Raw genomic sequence first — 26,986 nt, 5'->3', positions numbered from 1 at the left:
AAAATCAGGCCAGGTCCGACTCTCGAACTTAAAAAAAAATTATAAGTTAGAATAATAAATTAAAATTTAAAAAATAATAGAAATAGAAAGAGAAAACTTAGATTCCTACTTCATAGATCAATAATAATTCAAAAAAAAACTAAAATTATAATATTAAACTTTCTGTTAAGCGTTAATGAATTAAGATGTTGTTAATTATAATAATTTATTAATTATTAACTCATTTTAAATTTATAATAACTAAAAAAATTAAAAACATAATGAAAGCCCGCATCCAGACCAAACCCATAATGAGCCTGACCTTTATGCTTTCTTTATAATGTGTTTAGATTTGGGCTTAAAAAAGCGCGGCCGAAACGCGCATTCCTAACTTAATATATGTTGCCAATTGGTTGAGGGTACCTTAAGAAATAACATTCACAAGGGCTGTTTAAAGCTACACTCGGCGGGAACTTAAAATTGGGCCAAAGTCAGTATTGATAAGCCAATGGCCCGTTTCTCCAGAAAAGTGAAAGGGGTAATTATGTCATCAAATCCTTCTAAAAACATAAAGAAAAAAAAAAGCGCGGGAAAATGCCCTATCTCTCCACCCAGTAAGGCGGCAACAGTCTTGAGTATCATCAGATCACAAAAGGGTTTTCTGAAAACCCATTTTCTGAAATCAGAAACCAAGCCCCAAAATTACAACAATGGACAGGCGAAGATGGGATCGTCAAGACGGGAGACGCACGAAGAAGCAGAAGCTAATACGCAGCGCCGAAGAGGAGCTAGAGGCGAAGCTTGGTTATGATCTATTCTCCGAAGGCGACAAACGACTTGGCTGGCTTCTCACTTTCGCTTCGGTAACTCAATTTCTCATTTTCCTTAATATATTGGATTTGATTTTTATTTTTAAATTTTTTTTTGTAAATATATGGTATAACGTATAAGAAATCTCAATAAATGCGTTCGGTTGGGCTCTTAAACTATTAGCTCCTCATTTCACTCAATTTCATTTTCGTTTTCAATCGAGCTCATTTAATTATTCATTGGGGTGTCAATTATGATCTGTTAGATGTAGAAATGTGTAAGGGATTGGAAATCTGAACTTCATGGTATGTTTTATATAATATGTCAAAATATCATTTGCTTACGAATGAAGTTCAAGTGCCATTATTTCCAATTGTTAATTTTGGATTATGTTTTGCAGTCTTCTTTGGAGGATGAAGACACCCGCAAAGTGTATAGTTGCATTGATCTTTATTTTGTTTCTCAGGTGAACTCTTATTGTTACACTGGAAAGCAACAATTGTTTGATGAAACTTTTTGAAATTTTCTATTCAGTCTTTAATAGATATGGAATCATTTAAATAAATTATTTAATTATTGCAGGATGGTTCAACTTTCAAGTCAAAGTACAAGTTCCGTCCTTATTTTTATGCAGCCACAAAGGTCTAGTCATGTATTTATATGTTTTTATTTTGACTGGCTCCAGTTTCAAAAATGGTACTGATAAGTCCATGAATGATCTAATCATTACAGGAAAAAATGGAAATGGATGTTGAGGCATATTTGAGGAGACGATATGAAAGCCAGATTGCTGATATTGAAATCTTGGAGAAAGAGGACCTTGATCTGGTGAGTGACTTTATGTTGAACGGTTCAACTTCGCAAGCTTTATCCCTCTTTCATTGTTTGAAGTCTCAGCATGGTGCACTTTGGTTTTAGAATGTTTGTACTTTGGGGTTGGGTGGGAAGGAGAGGGGGTCTTTGGCATCTCGGTATTAGTTGTGAAGCTTCAATATGCCACAGCTAGGTTTTCAAACTTTCGGAGGCTTTCTAGTCGTGAATTCTCTATTTTTCTTTTCTAACTTTAGCATTGACCTTAGTGAACATATTGTTCTTTTTGCTCTTTTCTTTTAGGAAAAGACTGAATAGACTATAATGTTTGTTATAAAATAGTCCTTTCCAATTGTCCTTTTCATTTTGGGTTTGTCTAGATTGTTTAATCAAGTGTCCTTGCATTCACTGGAATAATATGTTTTCTCATGCTTTATACATGAGCTGCTTTGAATGAATGTGTCTGATTGTTTTGCTTGTTCATGGACAGAAAAATCATTTATCTGGTTTGCACAAATCCTACCTAAAAATATCTTTTGATACTGTTCAACAATTAATGGATGTCAAGAAAGATCTATTGCACGTTGTTGAAAGAAACCAGGCAAAGTTTGATGCTGCAGAAGCATATGAGTCCATTTTGACAGGAAAACGGTAAAGCTTTGTAGTCCAGTTTTGTGTATGGTTTGCACAAGCAGTATGTCATCTGGAAAACATTTTTCCCCCCTTTTAGTTATTTAGCATAGCATTGACTGTTGGCATCTCATTTCAAATGGTAATCACTTCTGCAGTTCTGAGTCTATTTTTGATGTTTTGAATTACAGAGAACAAAGACCTCAAGACTTTTTAGATTGCATTGTTGATCTCCGGGAGTATGACGTTCCTTACCATATCCGCTTTGCCATTGACAATGGTAACTTCTCAATTTTTCCTGTGGGTTTTGTTGTTATAATGTTGTTACGGTTGAAGTCAAGCATAAACTTGCATTCTTTTTTGACGCAAAGAATTTATGCATTTTAGATGTGCGCTGTGGGCAATGGTATGATGTTAGTATATCTAGTACTGGTCCTCTGCTTGAGAAGAGGGTTGATCTTCTGCAACGTGCTGAAGTTCATGTTTGTGCTTTTGATATTGAGACCACAAAGCTTCCTTTGAAATTTCCGGATGCAGATTATGATATAATAATGATGATATCGTACATGCTTGATGGACAAGGTTACTTGATCATTAACAGAGAGGTACATGTAGTTTACCTTTTTCAAGAGTAGCACTCTGGTTTTCTCTGTTCTTAGTACTTTTTTGGGCCTGCTTTATCCTGCCGTTGCATTGCGTTGGTTGAGCACTTCCAATAAGTGAAAAAGATCTATGTATTTGTTATGTTTCATGGATTTCTTTTGTTGAATGTTTCCAGTTACAAGTTCCGCTTGTTGGAGATATATGTGATTTAGTTGCTTTAGAATTGCCAATTAGTAAACTAAAATTATCTGGTCTTAGTGAGAACAAGGGGAGAGACGACTAGCTAGAAGGCAATCTTAATGGTGAAAGAACTGGGCCTGAGGATAGAATCGTTTGTACAGAAAAGACTTCTAACCAAAGTTTTAGACTGCTCTTTTTCTTCACAAAATTCCTTCATTTTTTTAAGGAAAGAAATTGGTTCATAATAATTGATGGAAGGCAGTACTTTTGAGTCACACTTTTTCCCATCTTTCTGAAGCAGTAATTTGTGATTAATGTTTTTGTTTGGCAAATCTGCAAGTATCGGAATTAAGTACTGTGACAAGATGGTGTTAGTAGACTTCATTCTCTCCTATGGCATTTTGTGTTCTTGCATTACTCTTATTTGTAACTGCAATTTGTGTATTGATAGATTTATTTACCCATTAACTTAAGTTGTCGCTGACTTATCTCTAATTCAATTATCTTCAGTGTGTGGGGGAGGATATAGAGGATTTAGAGTATACTCCGAAACCTGAATTTGAAGGGTATTTCAAAGTGACAAATGTGAACAATGAGGTAATTTAAGATTCTTCAATTTCGTTGCATGTAGTATTTTCAGGATGCTAAGGCACATGCTTTCTCACATCATATGATCTGGTGTTTCTTGCAGATAGAACTTCTTAGACTGTGGTTTGCCCACATGCAAGAGGTGAAGCCCGGTATTTATGTTACTTATAATGGTGATTACTTTGACTGGCCATTCCTGGAAACTAGAGCAGCACATCATGGGTTTAAAATGAGTGAAGTATGTAGCCTATCCTTATTATTCACGTTTACTTGAACAATGTAATGACATTGACTATTTGCTTATTTTCATTATTGAAACTGGAAGCAGTTTATATGTCTGCATGAGTTTGTTCTTTGTCTCAGTTTACGGCTTTCTTACTTGACAGTGTATCTCATTTTATGCTTTTTAATTAAATAGGTCTACAAATAGGTTACACAGAATTTCTCCTGAGTTAACATAGAACAAGCTTGAAATGCCCATGATTGTTATGATTTTACCCACCAGTTGATCAACCCTGTTTGGTATTTGATGCACTGGTATCCATATATGAAAGTTAATTTCTCATTTAGTTAAACTTTTCTTGCTATAAAATAGTTTCAAAGTTATTATCCATTTTATGCATTAAATTGTTCTCAATAACTAGTTACTTATGATACATGATGTAATATAATATGCCACATTGATGGTGAATAGTTCAAAGTTTAAGAAAATCCTGGTCTTCCAACTAAAGCTTTATGAACTTCTTTCTTTTTTGTTTGGTTGCTGGACACACAGGTAATAAACTTCCAACTTCTGGGCTATGGTGTTTGTTTTCATCTGTGTTTATAGCTTATTAAGAAACAGAAAAATCCAGCTCTTTATAACCCTGGATGATTTTCGGCAGTTGACAATCTTGGCTTCTTGATATTGGAAGCATTCTTATTTTGGTGCCAGTTAAGAATTTATTCATTTTTTAGTTGATATTACATATTTAACTTTTGTTGCTCAAATATTCTTTCCTCCTTCATTTTGTTCTTTCAGGAACTAGGTTTTCAATGTGATAAAAACCAGGGTGAATGTCGTGCAAAATTTGCTTGTCATCTGGACTGTTTTGCATGGGTCAAACGTGATAGTTATCTTCCTCAGGGGAGCCAAGGCCTCAAGGTAATAACCATCAATTTGGGTTCATTTTTAGTTCTTGGTTGAGTTTGTGTTTATTGGAAATCACTGTTATAAATTCTTTGGTTTTCCATGAGTGAGCTTGCAACTGTTTTACATGTTTACCTTTGAGTATTGGTTTTCATTTTTCCCATTGTCTTGGAATCTTTTACTTTTCATTTTCTGAGGGTCGAGGCTTTTGAAGGATTTAATAGTAATTGATATAAACACTCATTTTTTTAAGGCTACGCTTGTTTTATTATGAATGCAAGTAACTTGAGCCTTTTTTTAATTTTTGATGGAAAAGTTGACATGATACTTTCTTTTGATTATATGTCAGGCTGTTACAAAGGCAAAGTTGGGTTATGATCCCTTGGAGGTGAATCCGGAGGATATGGTTCGCTTTGCAAAGGAAAAACCTCAGGTACATGGCATCTAAAATGACCTACTTGATGTTTACCTATTTCTTTCTACTTGTCATAAGTAGCAGACACAAGTGTAGATCTTAGAGAATGTCTTTAACACGATCTTAATATGGTAGGGCAGGATAAAGGATGTTTTGCTTGTATTAATTGCCACTATTTGTTTGTAGGAACTTGAAAAATGTGTAGTATTTATGCTGGGTTCTTTAATATTAAAGGATCTTATAAAGTTCTAATTATAAACTTGCAGTGCTAAATTCATGTATATTTTCCTTTTCTCTTGGGAGTTGCCACCACCCTCCTCCATTTTGTTTTTCATTTTTTTGTTTTTGGTTGGGGGTCGGGGGGAGTGGTTTGTGATGGTGGTGGTTGTATTTCCTGTCTGCACTTTTGTCAAGCAAAAAGGTTCTCAGTAATTTATTGGTTTTGGTAATTTCTAATGTTCAATATTGCTATCTTAGGGAGGCTGTTCCTGAAGGCATTAGTATTTTGCGTACTTTTCAGGCTTTCTGAAGGAGGTTGTGCCTGGAGACATTTGTATGTGCTTACTCTCTAGGCTATAAAAAGCATTGACGAATCATCAATGCCAAAATTCTAAGCTTACATACAGGCTTAGAATATAATAGTATTTAAACTCTAATGAGCCCCTTCAGGTTGGAGAATTTAAACTAATTGACATTTCGCATGCACCTGAAGACACAATGTCACAAATGGATCCACAACATATCAATAACTCTGTGCCATATCTTAATGAATTGACTGAAGGATTCCAATTCAAGTTCTTTTGCTCATCTTGCTGTCATAATATGTTGAAGCACCACTATATTCATAATTTTAAACTTATGGGAAGGACATAATATTACTATTTGAATTCTAACCATGAAAAATTGATGATTTATTCCTGTCAATATAAAGCATCACCATTAGATTAAATATTAGTTTTTTTTTACAATTGTCTATTGTTGTATTCTGTATGTGAAAACATTTCTGATGCTGTTTTTATTTTGTTGACAGATGATGGCCTCCTATTCTGTTTCTGATGCTGTAGCAACTTATTACTTGTATATGACCTATGTTCATCCCTTCATTTTCTCTCTTGCAACTATAATTCCCATGTCTCCAGATGAGGTTTTGCGCAAAGGTAGTGGGACCCTTTGTGAAATGCTTCTTATGGTCCAGGTGTGTTATTGTGCTCAATTACACTGAAGCTTTTGGGAAGCTTGCTTCCATTTGTGGGTTACTTCAATTTTGCATTTGCTACAGGCATACAAGGCAAATGTCATCTGCCCTAACAAACATCAATCTGATCCAGAGAAGTTCTACAGGAATCACCTTCTTGAAAGTGAAACATATATAGGTGGTCATGTGGAATGCCTTGAAAGTGGTGTTTTTAGATCAGATCTTCCGACTAGCTTTAAGCTTGATCCATCTGCCTATGAGGCAAGTCATCTCCATCGGTCTTATTTCTTACTACTTTGTCTAAATATTTCATTCCATCTGTCTTATGAACCATTCTCAGAGCTGGACAGTTGGTGCAATAGTTAATGTGGCCTGATATTATGTATTGGATGAATTGACCTATGAAAAGTTGAAATTTTCTCTTTTTGTTATGGAATTTAATGGGTCACACAGTTTGTCCAGAAGATTTATTCTGTTTCAATCTGTTTATCTTGACATCAACCAACATATAAGAATCAAAATTGGTCATTTTCCTGAGAATTTGTTCTTTATAATATGATGAACCTGTCCATCAGATAAAATGTCAAGTGATGGAAAGTAAAAGTTTCTTTCTTTTACTAAGATTAATTATTCATTGATCAAAATACTTAATTTTCTTTCATAAACTCTAATGTTAGATTGGAAACCAAGTGGAGGGCTTCTTTCATTACAACCTCAATATTCCATATAACTTGGTCAGATTCTAGAGTGTTCTGAACTAAATTTAGTACAGGCAAAACAGATTGCTGGAATGATAGCTCAATAGGCTCAATTTATGAGCTCTTCTATTGATTTGAGTTACTTAGGTTGATTACCCCATATCTTCAAGTATCTTAAAATATCTTTCATTTGTATCAAAAGTAACACAGGGATGCATCACAAAGTATTAGCCTGTGCGGACCTTGCCTATTCATTAAGTTCAAGGCAATGCTTTGTCACTGTCAAAGAGAATATTATGCGTGCAGTGTGGAAATTTCATCAATTCTCTTCGTATGTCATAATTGACTTGTTTCAGCTAAAGATTAGTCTTAAGTGATTCTGCTAGATCATGTAAAGCAAACAAATTTTTTTTTTTCATCATCAAGTCTAACAAGATTGACAGCTTACAAATACATTTGACAATAGGGATAAATCTTAATTCTGGAAAAGAGTTGTCTTCCTTAGAAAATTAATTTTACTGTCTGAAAGCTATTCATTTAATATCACTTTCTGATAGAAATACAAGTTCAGATTTATGAGATAAAATTGTGATTTTAGAGATTTTTAAGGTCAAAACTGAAAGCATCAGATTGTGTTTAAAGTTATTGCCCAACTATTGGCGTGCATGTAACACTTAAGACCAATGAATGGGACATAATGAATACCAACCACATTTTTACCAACTGTATTTCTGTTAGCATTTAGTCACATGAAGTTTTAGAAATGAAAGGTCAAAATTCATGAAGAAACTTCAAATTTGTAATGTGATTCATCATTTGCGAAGCAACCGCAAAAACTTTATCATTTGTTTCAAAAGGTAACTTTCCATCTCTTGTAGGTGGAAAGATCTTGAGATAAATTTTGATGTTAGTTTCTCATATTTGTCAGTGATGCCTACCTACATCTTACATTAATTTTACTGTTATTCAGGTGTGTTATGTCCAGTTTTGGATCTATTGCATTGTTACTGGAATACGAATCATTTCATGTCGACTTTTTAGTTTTGTCAATGTATTTGACTGACTTTTGAGTACTTTTAATTTCCAGCAATTACTCAACAACCTTGATCGAGATTTGCAATATGCTATAAAAGTAGAGGGTAAGATGGACCTGGAATCAGTCTCCAACTACGATGAAGTGAAGAATGCTATCATGGAAAAGGTGCTGGTATTCAGTTCAAGTCAATAAATTGTTACCATTCTAATGCCTTGATCAGTCTCAAGGAAGTTCTCTCAAATATATATATGCATCCATTATATGACTTGTTTCTGTATATTAAATGTTAATTTTCTTGATTGTTTGCATTGTGAAGGTGAAGAAACAGATTTTAACTATGATTCTGTTTTTGTGGTCTTGTATTTATGGGTGATTTAAGCCATAGGGTGTTTTCTACCAGGATCTTCATTATCTGTCATGCAAATTTTTGTACTTTTATGTTTCCAGACATTCTGCAAACACTTCTGTTTGATGGTTTTCAAACATTCTTCAGAGCTTGCATTAGTTGCTTGGTATTTTTGATATGCTATTTAATTATTTATTTACCTGGATTTTAATACTGAAGTATGAACATTCTGTGACATTTGTTGGAAATAATAGTTCTTTTTGTAATAAAAAATAATATGTGTGCAGCTTCTGAGGTTGCAAGAAGAACCTATACGTGAAGAATGCCCCCTCATTTATCATCTGGATGTGGCTGCAATGTACCCAAACATTATTTTGACGAACCGGCTCCAGGTATGCTGTTTCTTCACTTTCTCTTAGTGCTTTTGGTGCACTGAAAATCATGATTTCTACTTTTCCGGAGATCTATTATTTTCTCTATGATTTATGGTTGCAATTCACTTTTACCATGATAACTTGTTTCTTCATTCAAGTGTAGCTCACAGTTTCTAAAGCAATAATCAATTTCTTACCCTTTCATGAAGTAATTTTTCAATTAATATTTACTGACATTTCTTGCTCAATTCCAGCCACCATCAATAGTTACAGATGAGGTCTGCACTGCATGTGATTTTAACCGTCCAGGCAAAACTTGTCTTCGAAAGCTTGAATGGGTTTGGCGCGGAGAGATATTTATGGGAAAAAGAAGGTTCGTTTATTTCCTTAAGAAACTCTCTCTGGTTCGCTTTTATTGAAGCAAAAATCTAATTAAGAATAGTGCATTCAAATCTATTGCAAAATCTCAGTGATTATTATCATCTGAAGAAGCAAATTGAATCTGAGTTTGTTGATGGCACCAACGGTCATTTGTCAAAATCCTTCCTTGATCTGCCTAAGATGGAGCAACAATCAAGACTTAAAGATCGGCTAAAGAAATACTGTCAGAAGGTATGTTATATCTGCTATTGAATCTTTGCCTAATTGATACTTTTAATACTAAAGTTTTCCTTCTGTAGGCATATAAGCGAGTGCTTGACAAGCCAGTAACTGAACTTCGAGAAGCAGGGATCTGCATGCGTGAAAACTCGTTTTATGTGGACACTGTTCGCAGGTGAGAAGTTTAAATTTAGGTAATAGTATATTTTACAAGCTAAATTATCTTTTTTCCATGAAGCCGAAAGTAAAGCTAGCAAATGAAGTCTACCCCATAAACAGTTAACACCTTACCCTGCTAAGCTTTTAAAAATGCTGCTTTCTTTTGGGGGAAATTTGTCAGGTCAGAATATACTGTTAGTCTTGGCATTGAGTTTAAGGATCTGCCCAGCCTCTTCCACCCAACCCCCCCCCCCCCCCCCCCCCCTCTCTCTTTTTAATAAATCTGTTCTTGTGGATGGGTTGTTCACTTTTTGTCAATCTCCCAGTTTAGCAGGGGGGAAAAAGGAATAGTTAAGCATCTATTCCTTTTTAAAATGATTGGTTTTATAATGATGTTTTCTGATCTTAGCTGCAGACAATGTATGCTTGTTTAAAATGCCAACCTGGATATTAATTTAATGAGAATTGACAGGGGAATTTTGATTATTTTATTTTTAGTTTCTTTTCTATTCTAAATGGCTAATCTTTCTTTTTGCTTGGTTCAAGCTTCCGCGATAGAAGGTATGAATACAAAGGACTAAATAAGGTTTGGAAGGGGAAGTTATCAGAAGCAAAGGCAAGCGGAAATTCCATTAAGATCCAGGAAGCACAAGTATGACAGCACTTTTTTTTCCTTTTGAATACATGCAAGTATTTCAGAATTATTTTTCTATATCTTTTTGGTTTTGCCTCTGAAACATGCAGGATATGGTAGTGCTATATGATTCCCTACAACTTGCCCACAAGTGTATCCTTAATTCCTTCTATGGATATGTTATGCGCAAGTGAGTTAGTGACCCTCATTTGGTTCTGAAACCTTAAATTATGATGGTTCTGTTGTTTGCTTAGCAGTTAGTAGTATGTTCAAACTGGTCTTTTTACATGTTCTTTAACCAGGGGTGCTAGATGGTACTCTATGGAAATGGCTGGTGTAGTTACATATACTGGCGCAAAAATCATTCAAAATGCTCGCTTGCTCATTGAAAAGATTGGAAAACCTCTTGAACTAGATACAGATGGGATCTGGTGCGTGCTCCCTGGATCCTTTCCTGAGAACTTTACCTTCAAAACAAAGTAAGCTTTTGCTATTTGCTATCTACATATTGATTATGGTCGGTACTGAATTGTGTATGTTAATGCAGTCATTTGTATTATTATATGATATATTTATGGGCATTACTTCCAAGATATTCTGTTCTGGTTATGGCCTACTTTTCTTACAATATCTGAATATATCGACCATTATTTGTGACTATCTGTATCAGAGACTTGAAGAAGAAGCTGACTATTTCATATCCATGTGTAATGCTTAATGTTGATGTTGCAAGAAACAACACAAATGATCAATATCAGGTAAGCTTGGACCTTCTCTTATTTCTCTATATATAATTTATTTATTTCTGGATTTATTTTGAACCATTTTGATGCTGAAATTTTAAAATTCTGAGAAGACTTTGTTTGGCTATGCAACTGCTGCAGTGCTGAGTTTTTAACCCATTAATTTTGAACAGACACTTGTAGATCCTGTCAGTAAAACTTATGAAACTCATAGTGAATGCTCAATTGAATTTGAAGTGGATGGACCGTACAAGGTACAATAAGTTGTTGATTTGAACTTTTGGTTTGCTTTTCGTGCTATTCAGATTTATTGATTATTATGTCATGCAGGCAATGATCCTTCCTGCTTCTAAGGAAGAGGGAATTTTGATTAAGAAGCGATATGCTGTTTTTAATGATGATGGAACCCTTGCTGAACTAAAAGGTTTTGAAATTAAGCGCAGAGGTGAGCTGAAGCTCATTAAAGTTTTCCAGGTATCTTTTTCAGTCTAACATGCCATGTCTGGTAATATGTAGATGTTTTCCTGATTGTTTGAGTTGTTATGTGGTACATGAAATATTTCTTATGACTGCAGGCTGAACTTTTCGATAAGTTTCTCCACGGGTCAACCATAGAGGAGTGCTACTCAGCTGTTGCTGCTGTGGCAAATCGTTGGCTTGATCTTCTTGACGTATGTGAAGCATATAATTGCGTTTCATCATCAGAATCTCTTTCTTTGAAGTATTGCATTGATGTTCCTTAAGGATTTTTCTTATTTTCACTGTTTCCATACTTTCCTTTTTAGTTAGTAATGTTGATGGTTGCATGGTTGATTGAAGAATTAAAAATGGGGATGATGGAGCTATCTTTTGTTGTTTTTCAAACTTTCAGAATCAGGGAAAGGATATTGCAGATAGTGAGTTGATTGATTACATATCAGAGTCGAGCACAATGAGCAAATCCTTGGCAGACTATGGTGAACAGAAGTCGTGTGCAGTGACAACTGCAAGACGTCTCTCTGATTTTCTTGGTGATACAATGGTTAAAGATAAAGGACTGCGTTGTCAATATATAGTTGCATGCGAACCACAGGTATGCCCTCCCTTTTTGCTCAGGGAATTCATGAATCATGAACATCTTCATACTTGGAATGTGTACCAGTCTTTCAAGTCATAATCGATGTGAGATCGAGTTAATAATGTGAAAGGAAGCAAATTAATAGAATAAATTTTATACAAAATGATATTGAAGAAATAAAAGACTATGGCGCATAAATTAGTCTTTGAGTTGAAAAATGTCAACTTCCAAAATTTTTTTCGCTGAACTGGTCACAATCTTAATTTTGGTTTAAAGTATTTTAGATATTGATTATGTTCCTTGACAATTCTTGACATAAGATCACCAGTAGTACTGCATCAGGGAAGGGAGATTGTCTGTAGTTGCTATGTCCATAGTCATAGTACTTGCACAGACTGTAGGTTTTGTTTTATGCGCCATACAGTGGAGCTACCTGGTGATGATGCAGTTGGCAATGTTAAATTGGCGTATCTTTGTGAATTATTTGGTGGTCAAATATGAATAACTTGTGAATAAGTGTAGCGCCTTCTATTTCCTTTCTCTGATCCTCCTGAACTTCAGGCACTGTCGGCCACTTTGTCAAGAATCGCTGCCCTTGTTTCATCAGAAACATGATTAAAATGCAACCAATTCCCTTTCTGATGGCGTTAGATTTGTCGTCAAATCATTTACTACCATAACAGTTAGTGTATTGTTCTACTTTCCTAGTTAAAACTAAGTTGTCTGTTGCCACTCCACCTGCTCTTGTTTTTCTATCATATTCTTAGCCACCTTGCCTTTATCCTCTCAAGGTCAACCAGTTGATTGAGGAAGCTCTTCTGTTTATCAATGATCAAAGCAAATAGGTGCTTTCAGAATTAATTTTTCCCACCATTCCCAAAAAAAAAAAAAAAGAATTACTTTTCCCAAAATATTTTTCCAGGGAATTTTTACATAGATTTTATTTTTATTTCCAATGAGGAAGGAGTACAAGTTTAATTGGGAAAAAAAAAAGCAAAACACATGCCAATTCTTATGCGTTATATCATAAGTATGGGCCATGTAGTAGTGAAATTGCTTTGTATTCTTGTTACAATAGTTGATAATGTCCTTTAAAATTGTTGACGTTTCATCATTACCAAATCCACCACCTTCCTAGTTGAACCAGAAAGTTGCCATGCCTTTGTTTCAAATGTCATTTTGCTTGATTTTCTTTCATTTGAGGCTGCTATTATATGTTCCAAGTTCCCCAAAACTGTGTTTTTAGAGGTAAGAGACTCCCTTTTCCTTATTCTTTTTATTTTTATTTTTACTTTTTGTTTTTCCAGTTAAGGATGAGCTGGTTTTCAGATATAATGCCTTACTGTTATTGGTTTTACTTGTCATTTAACAAAGAGAGGTGGTGTTCTACAGGACCTTTCACTGTCTTTCTGTTGTTGTCATAACGCACTTGGTATCTTATGCATAATTTTCAAAAATATTTTGTCTCTCATGGTTGTTGTGGTAACAATGTTGTTTCAATTTCAATGTGATCAGGGAACACCTGTGAGTGAGCGTGCTGTTCCTGTTGCAATATTTGAAACTGATGCTGGTAAATTTTGTTATTGATTATTTGGATTGCTTATTGTGCTCCTGTTATACTGAGGAGATACTATATTTAATTTTGCAGAGATAATGAAGTTTTATTTACGTAAGTGGTGCAAGACTTCATCAGATGTTGGTATCCGATCCATTGTTGACTGGTCCTATTATAAACAACGCCTTAGCTCAGCAATTCAAAAAATTATTACTATTCCTGCTGCTATGCAAAAGGTTCTTATGCTTCTTTAATGATGTTTTCTGCTAATCTATCCCCTTTTCAACCATTTTCAGCCATCTGAAATTGATTTGGATTTTTCAGGTTTCAAATCCTGTTCCTAGGGTAGTTCACCCTGATTGGCTGTATAAAAAGGTTCGTGAGAAGGAAGACAAATTTCGTCAAAGGAAATTAGTTGATATATTCAGTTCTTTGAAGAAGGATGATTTTTTAAACAAGACTTGTAATGCTGAAACCAATTTGATGGATGAGAATGTTGAAGATTTGGAAGACTTTCCAAAAAAGAGAAGAAATTCTGTAAATGGACCTAGGCCAATTGTTCGTTGTTTTGAAGTCAATAATGAGCAAAAGACAGTCAAGACAACGGATCAAGTAGATTCTTTGCGACAACAACTTGAACCTAGTGAAGTTTCGGATCAGCAACCTTCATCACAAAATGCCATTGATACTGAAAATATTGACAGAATTGTAGATTATAAAGGTTGGCTTGAGTTAAAGAAACGAAAATGGAAAGACAATCTTGATAGAAGGAAGAAGCAAAAGTACATTTTCTGCTTAACCTACAACGAATATCACTTTTTGGTGTTAAAGAGTACCGTACTTAGGAAAAAATGTTATTCACTCTTGCAGGTTGGGCAGTCTGAGGGCTTCACACCAAGCTAATGGTGTTTCTGAGTCGCTGGGTGACATGATAAACCATAAGGAAGCTCAGAGAAGAACTGGTGTCGGTTCATATTTTAGAAGACAAGAAATAGCCATGACCCGCTGCCATTGGCAGGTATTGAAGCTTCCTTTCTTTCTGTATATCTAGCTTGACTGATTAGTTTGTGACCACTTAATATTATCTTTTTATGGTTCAGATAATACAGCTAGTTCCAAGTTCACAGAGTGGTGTATTTCTTGCCTGGGTAGTTGTTGAAGGAATCATGGTTAGGATTCCTATAACTGTTCCACGATTGTTTTACCTCAGCTCTAAAGATCCTATAGTAGAAAAGTTTCCTGGTAGGCGTGTCAACAAGACCCTTCCCCATGGAAGGCGTAGCTTTAACTTAATTGAGGTAAATCTAGTGCTTTTTCTCTTTAAGTTATAGTTGTGTGTCCCTTTACACCTTTGCTCATGGGAAAGTTCTTTTTGAGATTTCACTTATCCTTTTGTACTGAATTTTGATTAGGTTATGATTGATGAAGATCAGTTTAGGAAAGAAAGCAAGAAACTCGCTGCTCTCCTCGCAGACCCTGAAGTGGAGGTCAGCATACTGAAATATATATTTTTATTCTATTGTTGACTTATGCTGATTTGTAACGTGACCAGTTGTTATTTGCTCCATGAACTTCCCAATACAATGATATGGGCTTGTATGGCTGCATGGCGTCAGACTTTGCTATAATTACAGAATAAATACAAATACCAGTTCTTTTTTTTTGATATCCAAGCAGTTAGTTTGTGTTGATATCTGATTGATCAGAATGCTACTTTTTGATCAGGGGATATACGAAACGAAGGTGCCGCCAGAGTTTAACGCTATACTTCAGATTGGTTGCGTCTGTAAAGTGGATAAATCAACTAAGAAACGAAATACTCAGGATGGCTGGAACCTGAGTGAGCTGCATATGAAGACTACAGCAGAGTGTCCTTATCTAGAGCAATCAGTCTCTTTCTTTTACCTTTATCATAGGTAATCATCATACCATGTGAGGATGTGACTTCATGATTCATAGGGGTTGCTTCGGTTGTTCAAAACCACAGCTTTCATAAAAAACTTTGCATATTGGATCTGTTTGACTTTTCAAATGTTATCTTTCCAGTTATAGCACTATGATAACCTTTTGACCTTTTCCATCAAATATTTTCCATGAAGATTTGAAATATAAAATGAAGCAACTCAGATTACATCTTTTTAAGTTAGTGGAAGGGACCCAACAATAGTTTTTAATCTCTAATAGACCTTTTCACATGCAGTGTACATGGATACACAACTCCAAACATAGCAGAAACAACTTATAATAGGGTTCAATTGGAAAAATAGGTGATTGGAATGCAAAACCACTTGGTTAAAATTGGCTTTGATTCCAGTTTACGTTACCCTTCACCCAATAGTTTAAGGTTATAGGTAAAAGTCTAATGATAGTATGTAGGAACAATCCATAATTGTGAGATGATTCAAATAGGTAACAATAGTTACCAGCTTTGTGATGTTTTAGCATTCTTAGATTACTATTATACATCTTTGTGATATACTATCATTAAAACATAGAGAAAAAGCAGCTGTTAATGCTGCTTTATGAAAGAGATGGTGTTATTTGACTCTGTACATACATTCATAAGTTCTCTTTCTCTTCTGTTTATTAGCTTTCTTGTCTTCATTACAAACAACTTCAATACTTTTTTTTTCTTTTTTTGTTTCTTCAGCATTTCTGATGTACGTGCAATATACATTGGATATTTTCCTGCATCAAGAACAGTAACTGTTGTGGTGGTTAGTCCTCATCAGCATAGGGAATTATCACCTTCTATCCTTGAAAAACAATTTCGAGAAGCTTGTCGGACTTTGTCCACTGAACTTCCTCCAGGCGTCCGCATTACTTTCAAGGTCAATTTTTAATTTTAACTGGATATAGGCTTACCATTTTCTTTTCTACTTGGGTTTCCTATCTTTGTTCTTTTTAAAAAATGGATAATTTCAGGTGGAGTACGTAGGATATGTCAAGGATGCTGAAAAGATTCTACAAAGAGCTATAAGCGAATACAGGTTTTACATTGGATCACTTCTTTACGGAAAATTAGGTTTTTAAGGTGTAATTTTATTTTATTCCATAGCTTTTAAGAGTTTAGTTTCAAAGGTTCCAAAATATAATTTCAGAAGTATACAGGTACAATAAATGTATGTAGTATATAATATTTGTGCCTTCATTCTTGGAGAGAATTTGTGAGGGTGTCCAACATTGTCGTGCTACACCCAAAGAAAGAAACCAGTTAATGCCTTTATTATGTGCTTGTTTTTGGAGACTTAGGATATGATCTAGCGGTTATGATTCTGTGTTCAGTTTTCATTTTTTCATTTTTTCATTTTGCTGTTATATTAGCATGGTTCGCTGTTGACCAGTGGTTTTCAGGATGGATTATGTCATTTGTTTGGGATTCTTGAACTGCTAGGAAGTTGTAATGTATTCATGTATCCTTGACTTCAAGTGCCATTTTGAGCCTTCCAACTCCTGGCCTTTTCAATTTTCTTATTAATTGAGATGTTAGACAACATTTTCTGTAATCGTCTTCTGGTTATATTTCAATCTTATTTATTTTCACAAGAGCTACTGAATTTGCTTAAAATATTATATTTGATGACAGACATGAACATTATGGACCTACAGTTGCTGTTATTGAATGCCCAAACTCTCATTCATTGAGGTTAGGTCTACGTGTTCTCAATGATTTTCCATGTGTAAGCATCCCTCCCAATGCTCGTGACAGTAAATATCAGGTAGAAAAATTGTGGACTAAACTTTACTTTGCATGCATATGCTGATTATGAATATTGTCTTTATCCATGCATCTGGAAATTAAATTTTATTCTCTATACAGGTACTTGGGTGGCAGCAAAATGCTGCAAAAATTGGAATGCAACGTTGTGCTGCATCATCACAGTGGTTCAATGAGAGAATTTCCCTAGCGAGATATGCTCATGTAATAATCTTTATATTCCCTGGGACAATGACTGTATAACAAAGTGTTTGTTAATATGAATATAAGCTTATTAAATTTGTTGGTTCAGGTACCATTGGGAAATTTCGAACCTGACTGGCTTATGTTTACAGCAGATGTGTTCTTTTCTAGAGCATTACGCGATCAGCAACAGGTTTTTCTATGAGAATGTTTCGTATGATTTAATCTAATATCTACAGTTTGAAATTATTGGTACAAATGTGGCTTTAAAGATCTTTGAATGTTTACCTTCTTTTTCTATTTGGTTACTGGTTGAGACTACTATTTGAATTTTTTTTTTCCCAAAGCCTTCTATTTTCTCTTCTCCAAGTTCTTTTAAGGATTTTTTTTGCTATTATTCCCATAATTCCTTCCTAAGAACATGAAATTCGATTCTCACAGATTCTTTGGATATCTGATGATGGCGTTCCAGATTTAGGAGGCACTAGTGAAGAAGATGAATGTTTTGCTGACGAGGTTGTTTTAAACAAATGTCTGTGTATATTTGTTTTTGGATGTACTTGGTGGTTGAACTTTTATAAAGTCCTCATATTAGATTGTGCTGTCCCCAGGAATAAAATTTCTTTGTTCTGGGCTGTCACTCTGTGTCATTTTTAAATTGAAAACTTTTGTCCTCCTGGAACTTTACTTGGTGAACTAATTAGTATTTGCTTTGAAATAGGTCCATCAACCTGTTCTTACATATCCTGGAGCATATAGAAAAGTTTCTGTGGAGCTGAAGGTTGACAAATATTTTTTTTCCTTCTTTTCCTTCCCTTTTTCTTTTGTTCTTCTGGGTCAGTGGTAGTGGTTTTATACTGGTAATGTGGTTTGTTTAATTGAGCTGTTGAACAGAAGCATTGGTTAATATGTCTCTTTTGTTTTGACAGATTCATCATCTCTCTGTCAATGCACTTCTCAAAAGCAACCAAGTGAATGAAATGGAAGGAGGTGGTTTGTTTGGATTTGACCAGGATATGAATTCTGGACCTTACAATAACGAACTTTGTGGCTTTGATGAGACTACCTCATCTGCACCTGCATTTCGTGTCGTGAAACAACTCATCCAGAGGTGCCTAACGGATGCAGTTACTTCTGGAAACGTATTTGCTGATGCCATACTGCAACATCTATATCGTTGGCTTTGCAGGTTAGCGTTTCTTAAAATGTTGTATGGGACCCTTGTTCTTCATTTGCATGTGTAATTCGAGGTTTCCCTTCTACTTTGCAGCCCCCATTCAAAACTTCATGATCCAGTACTTCACCGCATACTTCACAAGGTAAATGTTGTATGGGTGCCTGAAGTCTAACGTCATGAAAAATGTTCAATAATTTAAAGAAATGTACTGTTTCTGAAATGGGTTCTTTGTTTAATTTCTTGTTTAAACCATTTTAATCCTTGCGTGATGTTTTTTTTTTTGGTTGGTTGAGCAACTTATCGTAATAAATAAGGTTCTTTACTCAAAAATAGTTCATCAAAATTATGTTATTATTATATTGCCACATGATTTCATAACTTAAAATATTACTTTCTGTTTTCCCTTTTGAATTCTTTTATTAACCATCATAGGTCATGCAAAAGGTGTTTGCAATGTTGTTGGCTGAGTTTCGCAAATTAGGTGCCACAATAATATTTGCAAATTTCTCGAAGGTAATTATAGACACAGGAAAATTCGATCTGTCTGCTGCTAAAGCTTATTGTGATAGCTTGCTGAAAGCTCTGCAAACTAGGTAGATCTTGTACCAGAATTTGTTAGATCGTTTCAATTTTTTTTTTCTTTTCTGTAATTTCATTTTTGCCTCTTTGCAGAGAACTGTTCGAGTGGATTGAGCTTGAGCCAGTGCACTTCTGGCATTCCTTGCTTTTTATGGATCAGGTTTGATCACTAGTTCCTCCTATATAATTATTCTCTGCCCTGCAGGGTAGTTGTAATCATTTATTTTTTCTTGCTAACCTGTTGTTTCTTTTGCTGGTGGTTAGTTCGTAGACGTTTTTTGAACTTTCAATTAATGATTATTTGCTTTTCCCATGATAGTATAACTATGGTGGAATCCCTGCTCGAGCTGACGAAAGTTTAGATGATGACTCACAAGTGGATATTGTTTCAAGTTGGAATATTGCTGAATACTTGCCCAAGGAAATTCAAGTGAGTCGCCCTTTCACAGTTTGTCTCGGACGATAGACATGCCGAGCTTCATTACTATTGTCGTGTCATCAATTATTTTACAATGTTACTGTATGAATTTTTGTGGGTATTCATCTTCTTCAATGTTACTGTTAACATATTGCACTGTGTGAATTTTTTTCTCTTTTCAACAATCCTTTTGGCTTTTTGCAGGATCATTTTGTTTTAGTTGTCTCTGAGTTTATGTATATTCCTTGGAAGCATGCACAAAAGCTAGCAGCAAGTAGAGCATCTTTGCAAGAGGGCAGCTCATGCACTCCTTCAATCACTGTTGCAGCTGCAGAGAACTTTGAGTCACACATAGTGCAATATGTTAAAGGGGAGGTATAAATAAGGGATCCAGTTACTAAACGTTGCATGACTTTTTGGTTCCTAAATCCCTCGTTCTAAATTTGATTGATCTGAATTTTGAATATGTTTTACAGATCAGCTCTTATTTCACTGGAAAACTTCTAAGTATTGTTCGTGATGCTATTCATCATATGAAGAAAATGAACAATGATCAGCATAACTCACCTGGGGTTATGCAAACTGCTGCAAACATCCACAAAGTTGATGCTCCATTGGAGTTCATTAAGCATGTTTGTGCTGCTTTTGCTCTCGACCAAAATGTTCAGCATGATGTTCTGGTAGTACTTGCACATCATTTACACATAGATACTACCTCCTAGTCATTGCACAATAACTAAGTTCGCATAAGCAAAGAAATTCTATGGATAGGTCTATTATCCAGTAATTTGTGTGTTACAGTTTCTATTTGTTTTTCCTTTTTTTTTTCTCCCTTCCGATCCTATCAGATCTTTTATATCTCTGTCTAACTCCCTTTTGTGTTTTATTCTCCTCTAAAGGAAATTTTACCTGTTGTCTAGCTAATAACTCTTTTCTTAGAATTATTTTTCCCTTCAAAATATTTATCTTCTTTCAATCCATGAGTACTTTTATGGATTCTTATCATCTGTAAAATTTGTTTTCTACGAATGTGCTCAACTTATGGTGACTGGAAATGTCACATAGCCTTGTCTTGTTAATTGACTCCTTTAACTCTACTAACAAGGCGCTACATAATTGTGCCACATGTGCATGTGTACTGACTGGATTCTCTTCTGCCATCTTGAATCTGTATTTGATGATATTCTGGACTTCCATGATTTTTGTTGCAAGACGCATGTGCATTTGTTAATTAATTTGACTAAAAGAATTTTGTTTTCCTTTGTTTCAGATATCCAGTCTATACCGTAAATTATGTTTTATTTGTGAGCTTCACAAACTTATAGCTGTTTTTACTGGGTTACAGGTGATGAGAAAGAACCTCTTGAAATATGTTCGTGTAAGGGAGTTTGCTCCAGAAGCTGAGTTTCGTGATCCCTGCCCTTCTTTTATCTTACCGAACGTCATTTGCAGGTTTTGGCAACCGATATCCTATATTTTGACAGAGCATAAGTATTTGATACTTACAATAATTCTTATTAGAACTTATATTTCTTAAATAGACCAACACTAGGGCTAGTGGCAATTGCATGAGTATAGGCTTTGAGAGGAATGTTGTTGGTTAATAGCAATTGTTTAGGTAGAATAGGTATTTGTTAGATCCAATGGTTTGAATATTCATTTTTGGACATGAAATAAAGAAATTTATGCTAAAGAGAAGAGATATACAAAAAGGTAAATAAGAAGTCCACTTAAAAGATGCCCTAGAAGATCAGAAAAAAGATTTACAGAATTGTGTACTGATCAGCTATCCTACGTGAAAGTGTTGGGTCTATGAGACTATCATTTGAAAACAAGTAAAATGCAACTGAGAATTTCACTTGGTTGACCCAAAACGCCCCCCAAATTTAGATGTATGGAGAGGAAGAATCTTGAAGCTTCTTAGTAACAGAGATACTAGTTGGATTTAGACTACCTTGGGAAACAATTACAGGATGTCTTACCAAGGCTGATTCTTTTAGCTACTATGGAATGCTGATTCCTAGGTATTCTTACCATCATTTACAATACAAGCTAGTGAAACTAATATTTTCTTCACTTGAATTTGAGTTCTTTGATCCAAATATTAGGTTTAACTGTTCTTTGGCAAACTTATTTTGATTCCCAGTTTTTTTTTTTTTTGCCAGCTACTGCAATGACTGTCGAGACTTGGACTTGTGCCGTGACATGGCTTTACTGGCTCAGGATTGGCATTGTGCCATGCCACAGTGTGGCCAGCCTTATGACCGTGAGGTGATGGAGAATGCTCTTCTTCAAATTGTTCGTCAGAGAGAGCGGCTCTACCATCTACAGGATCTGGTATGCATTAGGTGCAACCAGGTGAAAGCTGCTCATTTAGCTGAACAATGTGCGTGTGCTGGTTCATTTAGGTGCAAGGAAGACGCGTCTGATTTCCGCAGCAAAATGCAGATTTTCTTAAACATAGCTAATCGACAGGGGTTTCAACTCCTCCAGGAATGTACCTCATGGATTTTAGAAGTTCAGTAGCCGTTGACCTGTGGCTCTTCACATTCATAAATCTGACAATGTTACACTTTCCTGACTAATTTCAACCCTGCTGTCTTGAGCTCCAGCACTGTACATAACGGTAAGAACGTAACACCAAACAGATTTAGATGGAGAATGATGACAAGCATTCAGAGAAGGGGGCAAATTCAGGGAGGTGGTTAAAGAAAAAATCACAGTTGAATGTTACCCAGGGGAATTTGGTGATCGATCAAGATTACTAGGTCCCATTACACCCTTTCACCTTCAGTGGCTGTAGAAGATAAGAATAGCCTACTGCCTGGGATTTTATGCTATTTCAACAATCACATTTTTGGTTCAAAAAATCCAGTAGTGGCCAATATATTATTCTATACTGTGTATATAGCTCTCATTTTTTCTTTCATGATCAATAATTTTTAATTAAATTGCATCATTGTGTATAAATACCTTAAATACACCCCATTTGCATCATGCACCTAAGCTTTGACAACACAAAAATCTTAGCCGGCTGTACCCTCCCAATTGGTCTTTGTAATCGAATTTGTAAAGTACAATTGTCTACATAACCTACTAAGCATTTATGAAAATTTTTAAGTGTACTTTTGCTATGGATACCAACCACATGGTAAAATGCCAGGGATATTGTTACAATTTAAGAACAAAAGATTGAAACTACATGCAAAACAGAGGCGTCAATTCCAACTGGCTATATCCAGTAATATTGAATGCTTGGTATATCATCTTCTTCCAGGCAGGTGCTGGAGTTATTTTTAATTTTAACCAAAAATGAAGCCATATAATGCAGTAACTATATTCACCAAAAGAACCACTTTTTTGCAGTTGAAGAAGCTTTTACTGGTTCATCTTTTTTTCTTTTGTCAATTCCGTCCTTTAAGGATTCCAGCCTTCGCCTGTGTAAAAGAAAAAAAATGCAATTCGTACATGGTTGAGTAGGTTAGTCTATGAATGGCGAGAACCTAAGCATTATCAATTGTTCAACAATTAGAAGAGCCATCAAGAAGAAATAGCAGCTATGATTTATATGAACATTACTTTATATCAGTAAGACGACCATGTAAAGTCCATCTCTGACGAAATCCTTCAATTCCTTCAATTCCACTAGCAAGAATCAAACGCCTACAAGTGATTAGAGGAAATGATAGGAGTCATTTCCAGAGGTGAACCGTAATTAGACCACCATTAAGGACACTTAAATGAGTCAAGAAATGACCTCTCCAATGATGTGACTTCTGATTCAAGTTGAGTAGCTCTTTCCTTTGCTTGATCTAAAGGCATTGATAATCCCAACTTGCGCTCACTATCTTGAAGCCGTTGCCGCAGTTCCTTATCCTGCAACTCATTTGAGCAGAAGATATTGATACTTCAATAGCAAATACCGACATACACGTCAAATAAATTTAAGCAATTGAAGGAAAGAAACACAAAAAATCTAAATAGCTAACCCTCTTTTCGGAACATTCTCGATACAAAGCAATCTCTTCCTGACAGAATGGCTCAATATCATTGACTTGCAAGCCTGCAACATAAAAAAAAGTCTCACTTTCAAAAGTGTACTTTAAATTAATTTATATGGAACCTGAATGTTGAACCCCTGAGGTGTTAGCTGTACATCTCATACGCTTCACAGCATTCAATGGCTATGTGACTGATTGTTCAATCTTTAACTATATTCCATCATCACACACACCCAAATCAGGCATATTAGTTTGCAGTCATTGAAATCTCATGTAAATTGTTCACCTTCTGCATAAAACTTACAAGAATCTGGTAATTATCGATACAGTTTTTTTGGGGCCTAATAGAAAAGGAACTTGGTTTTTTCCAATTTGAATTTTGTAAACAGTAGTATGGCTCGAACCACTACAAGAATGACTCTCTCCCAACACTAATAAACACAATACAATTTGAAAGCTAAATTTGATAAGAGTAAAATCTACAGACAATGAAAAAAAAAAAAAGAGGGACTTACACAAGAATAGATTTCTCAAAATCCCATCACATAAATCAACACCTTCAAGCACATGAGAAGCAATTTCTGATGGGATGAGAGGAGATGGTGGCCCCATCATTAGATCATCACCCACAAGTATAGTTTCTTCCATAGTTGGCTGCGAATCAACTGAAGTTCACAAAAGGCAACCACAAAATCATGAATAAAATTAAAGTATAGCCTCAAAACGTTGCTTTCACATGCAATGTACATAAGGATGGACATAAGGGAATATAGACCGAGGCATAAACTTCAAGGCATAAACTCATAAGATCTTGAAAACTATAATTGAAGCCAAATTCATTGAACAAGAAAATTACAATTTTTTCATTGATAACTATAAAAGAAATGTAGCAGTTTCCACATACCATCCATGACTGCTTCTGCTTAATAAAACTCTTTACCGGTGACTGAGTCAAAAGCTTTAATCTGCAACAAAGAACGTAGTAGAATAAGTACGAATGAACTGGAAACATCCAAGTTCATGACATCAATTCAAAACAAGCATCACTACAAAAACGCGAAGCAAGTAACTACAATGCGTTTTGATTGACCAAACAGAAAGACACTTGTTTTTGAGGCATTTCATCGAACAGGCTATAGACATCGTTAAAATTGCTACGGTTGCACCACCCCTAAATGTGTTCTTTTTTTTTTTTTATCGTTCATAATTTAGATAAAGCAAAAGAATGGCATTATAAGCTGCGAATGAGAGATAAAACCAAATTTTAATTGCTAAATTGATTGAAGAGAGGTTACCAAGTGCAGGGGCGTTTGTACCAGTGAATGATCGGTGGGACACAGTAGATAGAGCTCTCCCTCTATATATGATAATTCCAATTAAGTCAGTTAACAATTTTAAAATAGAACATAAAATTATTTAGTTAACACTTTTAACTATAGTTGCTTTTTTTTTTCTCCTTTTTTATGCATGTCTTTCGTCAATTTTTTTGTTGTTGACTTATACAATCATTTGACAGTTTTTATGGCGGTAATGTATTGCTAAAATAGCCCTAGTGCCCACTCAGCCAAATGACGGGTTTTTTTTTTTTTTTTTTTAATTTATATATGACAAAATCATGTACACTTTATATAAATATGATAATTTTTACTCAATTAAATTTGTATAATATTTTGCTGATCTTTAATCTAAAATGCTCTTATCATCTCCAACAAAAGTATGTACCCAACATTATAATGCGCCCAGCACTCTAAGTTGTTATCAAACACTTACTAAAATCATCACATTCTCTCAATAAATTCAAACATTTCCAAAAAATTCTTCAACACATTCTTTACACATCAAATTTGCTGTTGTAGGAAGTTGCATGCTCTTGAAAGAAGCTCCATTGTCTTAAATATTTATCATAAGGATTAATTTTGATGTTTACTTAAAATTACAAGTATTGGTTGTTGTTATTTAGCCTTTCTTTGGTAAAATGTGATCGATTATACTTAAACATACATGTTGTTTATCATTCTCTCGAACACATTTGTGGCGTTTGATCTGTAATAGTTGAGTTCGTTTATCATGGTTATCGTTTTCGTGACTTCTTTACTTCTAGGCTTATGGACCTGTAGGTAAGTCTATAAATCTAGAAGTCTAGAATTGAAGCACATAAGTTTAGAAGAACTTTTAACAACTTATTTTTGTTAATATTCTTACTCTGTCATCACATGATTTTTAGGTAAATGGATATGGTACGAGTTATTGTCTTGTATAATGGTGAATGGATTAATCAAAGCAATGAATACAAGTTCAATGCCTTAGCCACAAAAGGAATAATGGTGCTTCATTCCTCTACATATTCGCAATTGCTTGAAAAGGTTGCTTAGACTATTGGAATTGGCATTTCAGAGTATGAAATTATTATGAAGTTCAAATGCAATTCAACAGATCCGGTGCCACCTGTGGAAATTATCTTAAATGATGATGTGCAATTCTTTTTGCATGAGAATCTTAGTGGTATTGCAGACAGAACACCTCTTTGCGTCACATATCAATGTAGATTAATTACTCCAATATTGCAAGCAAATTTGAGTGAAGAGGATAACCAATATTTGAACAATTCATGGGAGGAAAGTCAAGCCTATCCAACATATAGGCCATCAACATATTCTAATGAAGCTGTAGAAATTAATAAAGAATGTGAGATCAGCCATAAACATTTTTCTCCTAGATTTAATTTACCACAAAAAAATGTACCTAATACAGAGCTCGTGGATGAGCATGAGATTAAACCAACCGCTAACAATACTTATATACCTAGAAGCAAAATCAGTTTACTTGCAAGCAGCAACACCGCAAGACTAATGATGCATATCAATGTATCGACAACATTATGAGTAATGAAGTTGTTAGTGACAATGATGGTTTTATGGTAAATGAGGTGTTTGCATCAAAAGAGGAGTTGCAAGCAAGGCTCTGTAAGTTTGCTTTATAAAACCACTTTTAGTTTAAAACAGTTAAGTCTGGGAAGAATTTTTTTATTGGTACTTGTGTTGATAACATCTATCATTGGGGCATTCACGCTACAAAAATGAAAGATTTAAGTTACTTTTAAATTCGGAAGTATCAGAATATGCATAAATGTTCTTTTAGTGTAGATCAAAGAGATCATCAACAAGCATCTGCAAAATTGATTGTGCATACAATTCAATATAAATTTGAAGGTACCTCATCAGCATACAAAGCAGAGGAGATCATAAGAGACTTTCAAAAACATTTCGGTTATGATATTAGTTATCACAAAACATAAAGGGCAAGAGAGCATGCAATGACACTTGCAAGGGTTTCACCAACAACATCGTACAAGTTACTTCCAGCATATTT

The 26,986-nt window shown here is 34.9% G+C and overlaps 2 protein-coding genes across 3 annotated transcripts; one reads left to right on the top strand and one right to left on the bottom strand.

The window, feature by feature from the left end:
- Nucleotides 1-572: 572 nt before the first annotated feature.
- On the top strand, nt 573-22,526 carry LOC18034019 (DNA polymerase epsilon catalytic subunit A). Of its 2 annotated transcripts, XM_006424232.2 has the most exons (49): nt 573-842; nt 1,190-1,255; nt 1,372-1,431; nt 1,522-1,617; nt 2,090-2,250; nt 2,421-2,509; nt 2,617-2,834; nt 3,523-3,609; nt 3,704-3,838; nt 4,622-4,744; nt 5,079-5,162; nt 6,175-6,339; nt 6,424-6,600; nt 8,125-8,238; nt 8,707-8,811; nt 9,048-9,166; nt 9,264-9,405; nt 9,474-9,568; nt 10,099-10,204; nt 10,297-10,376; nt 10,489-10,665; nt 10,857-10,944; nt 11,103-11,183; nt 11,260-11,403; nt 11,505-11,600; nt 11,801-12,001; nt 13,502-13,556; nt 13,635-13,777; nt 13,866-14,323; nt 14,412-14,559; nt 14,642-14,839; nt 14,954-15,028; nt 15,267-15,457; nt 16,192-16,372; nt 16,467-16,531; nt 17,128-17,260; nt 17,362-17,463; nt 17,552-17,635; nt 17,884-17,958; nt 18,164-18,223; nt 18,372-18,631; nt 18,713-18,761; nt 19,052-19,212; nt 19,292-19,358; nt 19,518-19,628; nt 19,821-19,991; nt 20,093-20,296; nt 20,962-21,068; nt 21,782-22,526. In XM_006424232.2, the coding sequence occupies exons 1-49, from the start codon at nt 690-692 to the stop codon at nt 22,140-22,142; spliced, it is 6,621 nt and encodes a 2,206-aa protein (XP_006424295.1). In that variant the 5' UTR covers nt 573-689; the 3' UTR covers nt 22,143-22,526. The 2 variants fall into 2 exon arrangements, with proteins under 2 accessions (XP_006424295.1, XP_024034635.1); XM_024178867.1 differs by lacking the exons at nt 19,518-19,628; nt 19,821-19,991; nt 20,093-20,296; nt 20,962-21,068; nt 21,782-22,526 and having other exon boundaries at nt 19,143-19,212.
- On the bottom strand, nt 22,142-25,029 carry LOC18034747. Its single transcript, XM_024178869.1, has 7 exons — nt 24,913-25,029; nt 24,522-24,582; nt 24,133-24,282; nt 23,606-23,679; nt 23,374-23,492; nt 23,196-23,279; nt 22,142-23,053 (listed from the first exon to the last, which is right to left on the bottom strand). Exons 2-7 carry the CDS (start codon nt 24,526-24,528, stop codon nt 22,957-22,959), a joined length of 531 nt encoding a protein of 176 aa, XP_024034637.1. The 5' UTR covers nt 24,529-24,582; nt 24,913-25,029; the 3' UTR covers nt 22,142-22,956.
- Between the last annotated feature and the right edge of the window lie 1,957 nt (nt 25,030-26,986).

The sequence above is a fragment of the Citrus clementina genome, unplaced genomic scaffold, assembly GCF_000493195.1.
Source record: "Citrus clementina cultivar Clemenules unplaced genomic scaffold, Citrus_clementina_v1.0 scaffold_8, whole genome shotgun sequence".
NCBI classification, from domain to species: domain Eukaryota; kingdom Viridiplantae; phylum Streptophyta; class Magnoliopsida; order Sapindales; family Rutaceae; genus Citrus; species Citrus x clementina.
This window is presented reverse-complemented; position numbering and strand designations above follow the sequence as displayed.

What these genes read in the sequence shown, in the direction of transcription:
- LOC18034019 (XM_006424232.2), top strand. Translation starts at nt 690, where the DNA reads ATGGACAGGCGAAGATGGGATCGTCAAGACGGGAGACGCACGAAGAAG. An exon ending in AACTTTACCTTCAAAACAAA is followed by an intron (nt 10,666 to 10,856) that starts GTAAGCTTTTGC and finishes TATCTGTATCAG; the next exon opens with AGACTTGAAGAAGAAGCTGA. An exon ending in ACACAAATGATCAATATCAG is followed by an intron (nt 10,945 to 11,102) that starts GTAAGCTTGGAC and finishes AATTTTGAACAG; the next exon opens with ACACTTGTAGATCCTGTCAG.
- LOC18034747 (XM_024178869.1), bottom strand. An exon ending in TTTGAGAAATCTATTCTTGT is followed by an intron (nt 23,680 to 24,132) that starts GTAAGTCCCTCT and finishes TTTATGTTGCAG; the next exon opens with GCTTGCAAGTCAATGATATT. An exon ending in GAGAATGTTCCGAAAAGAGG is followed by an intron (nt 23,493 to 23,605) that starts GTTAGCTATTTA and finishes AATGAGTTGCAG; the next exon opens with GATAAGGAACTGCGGCAACG.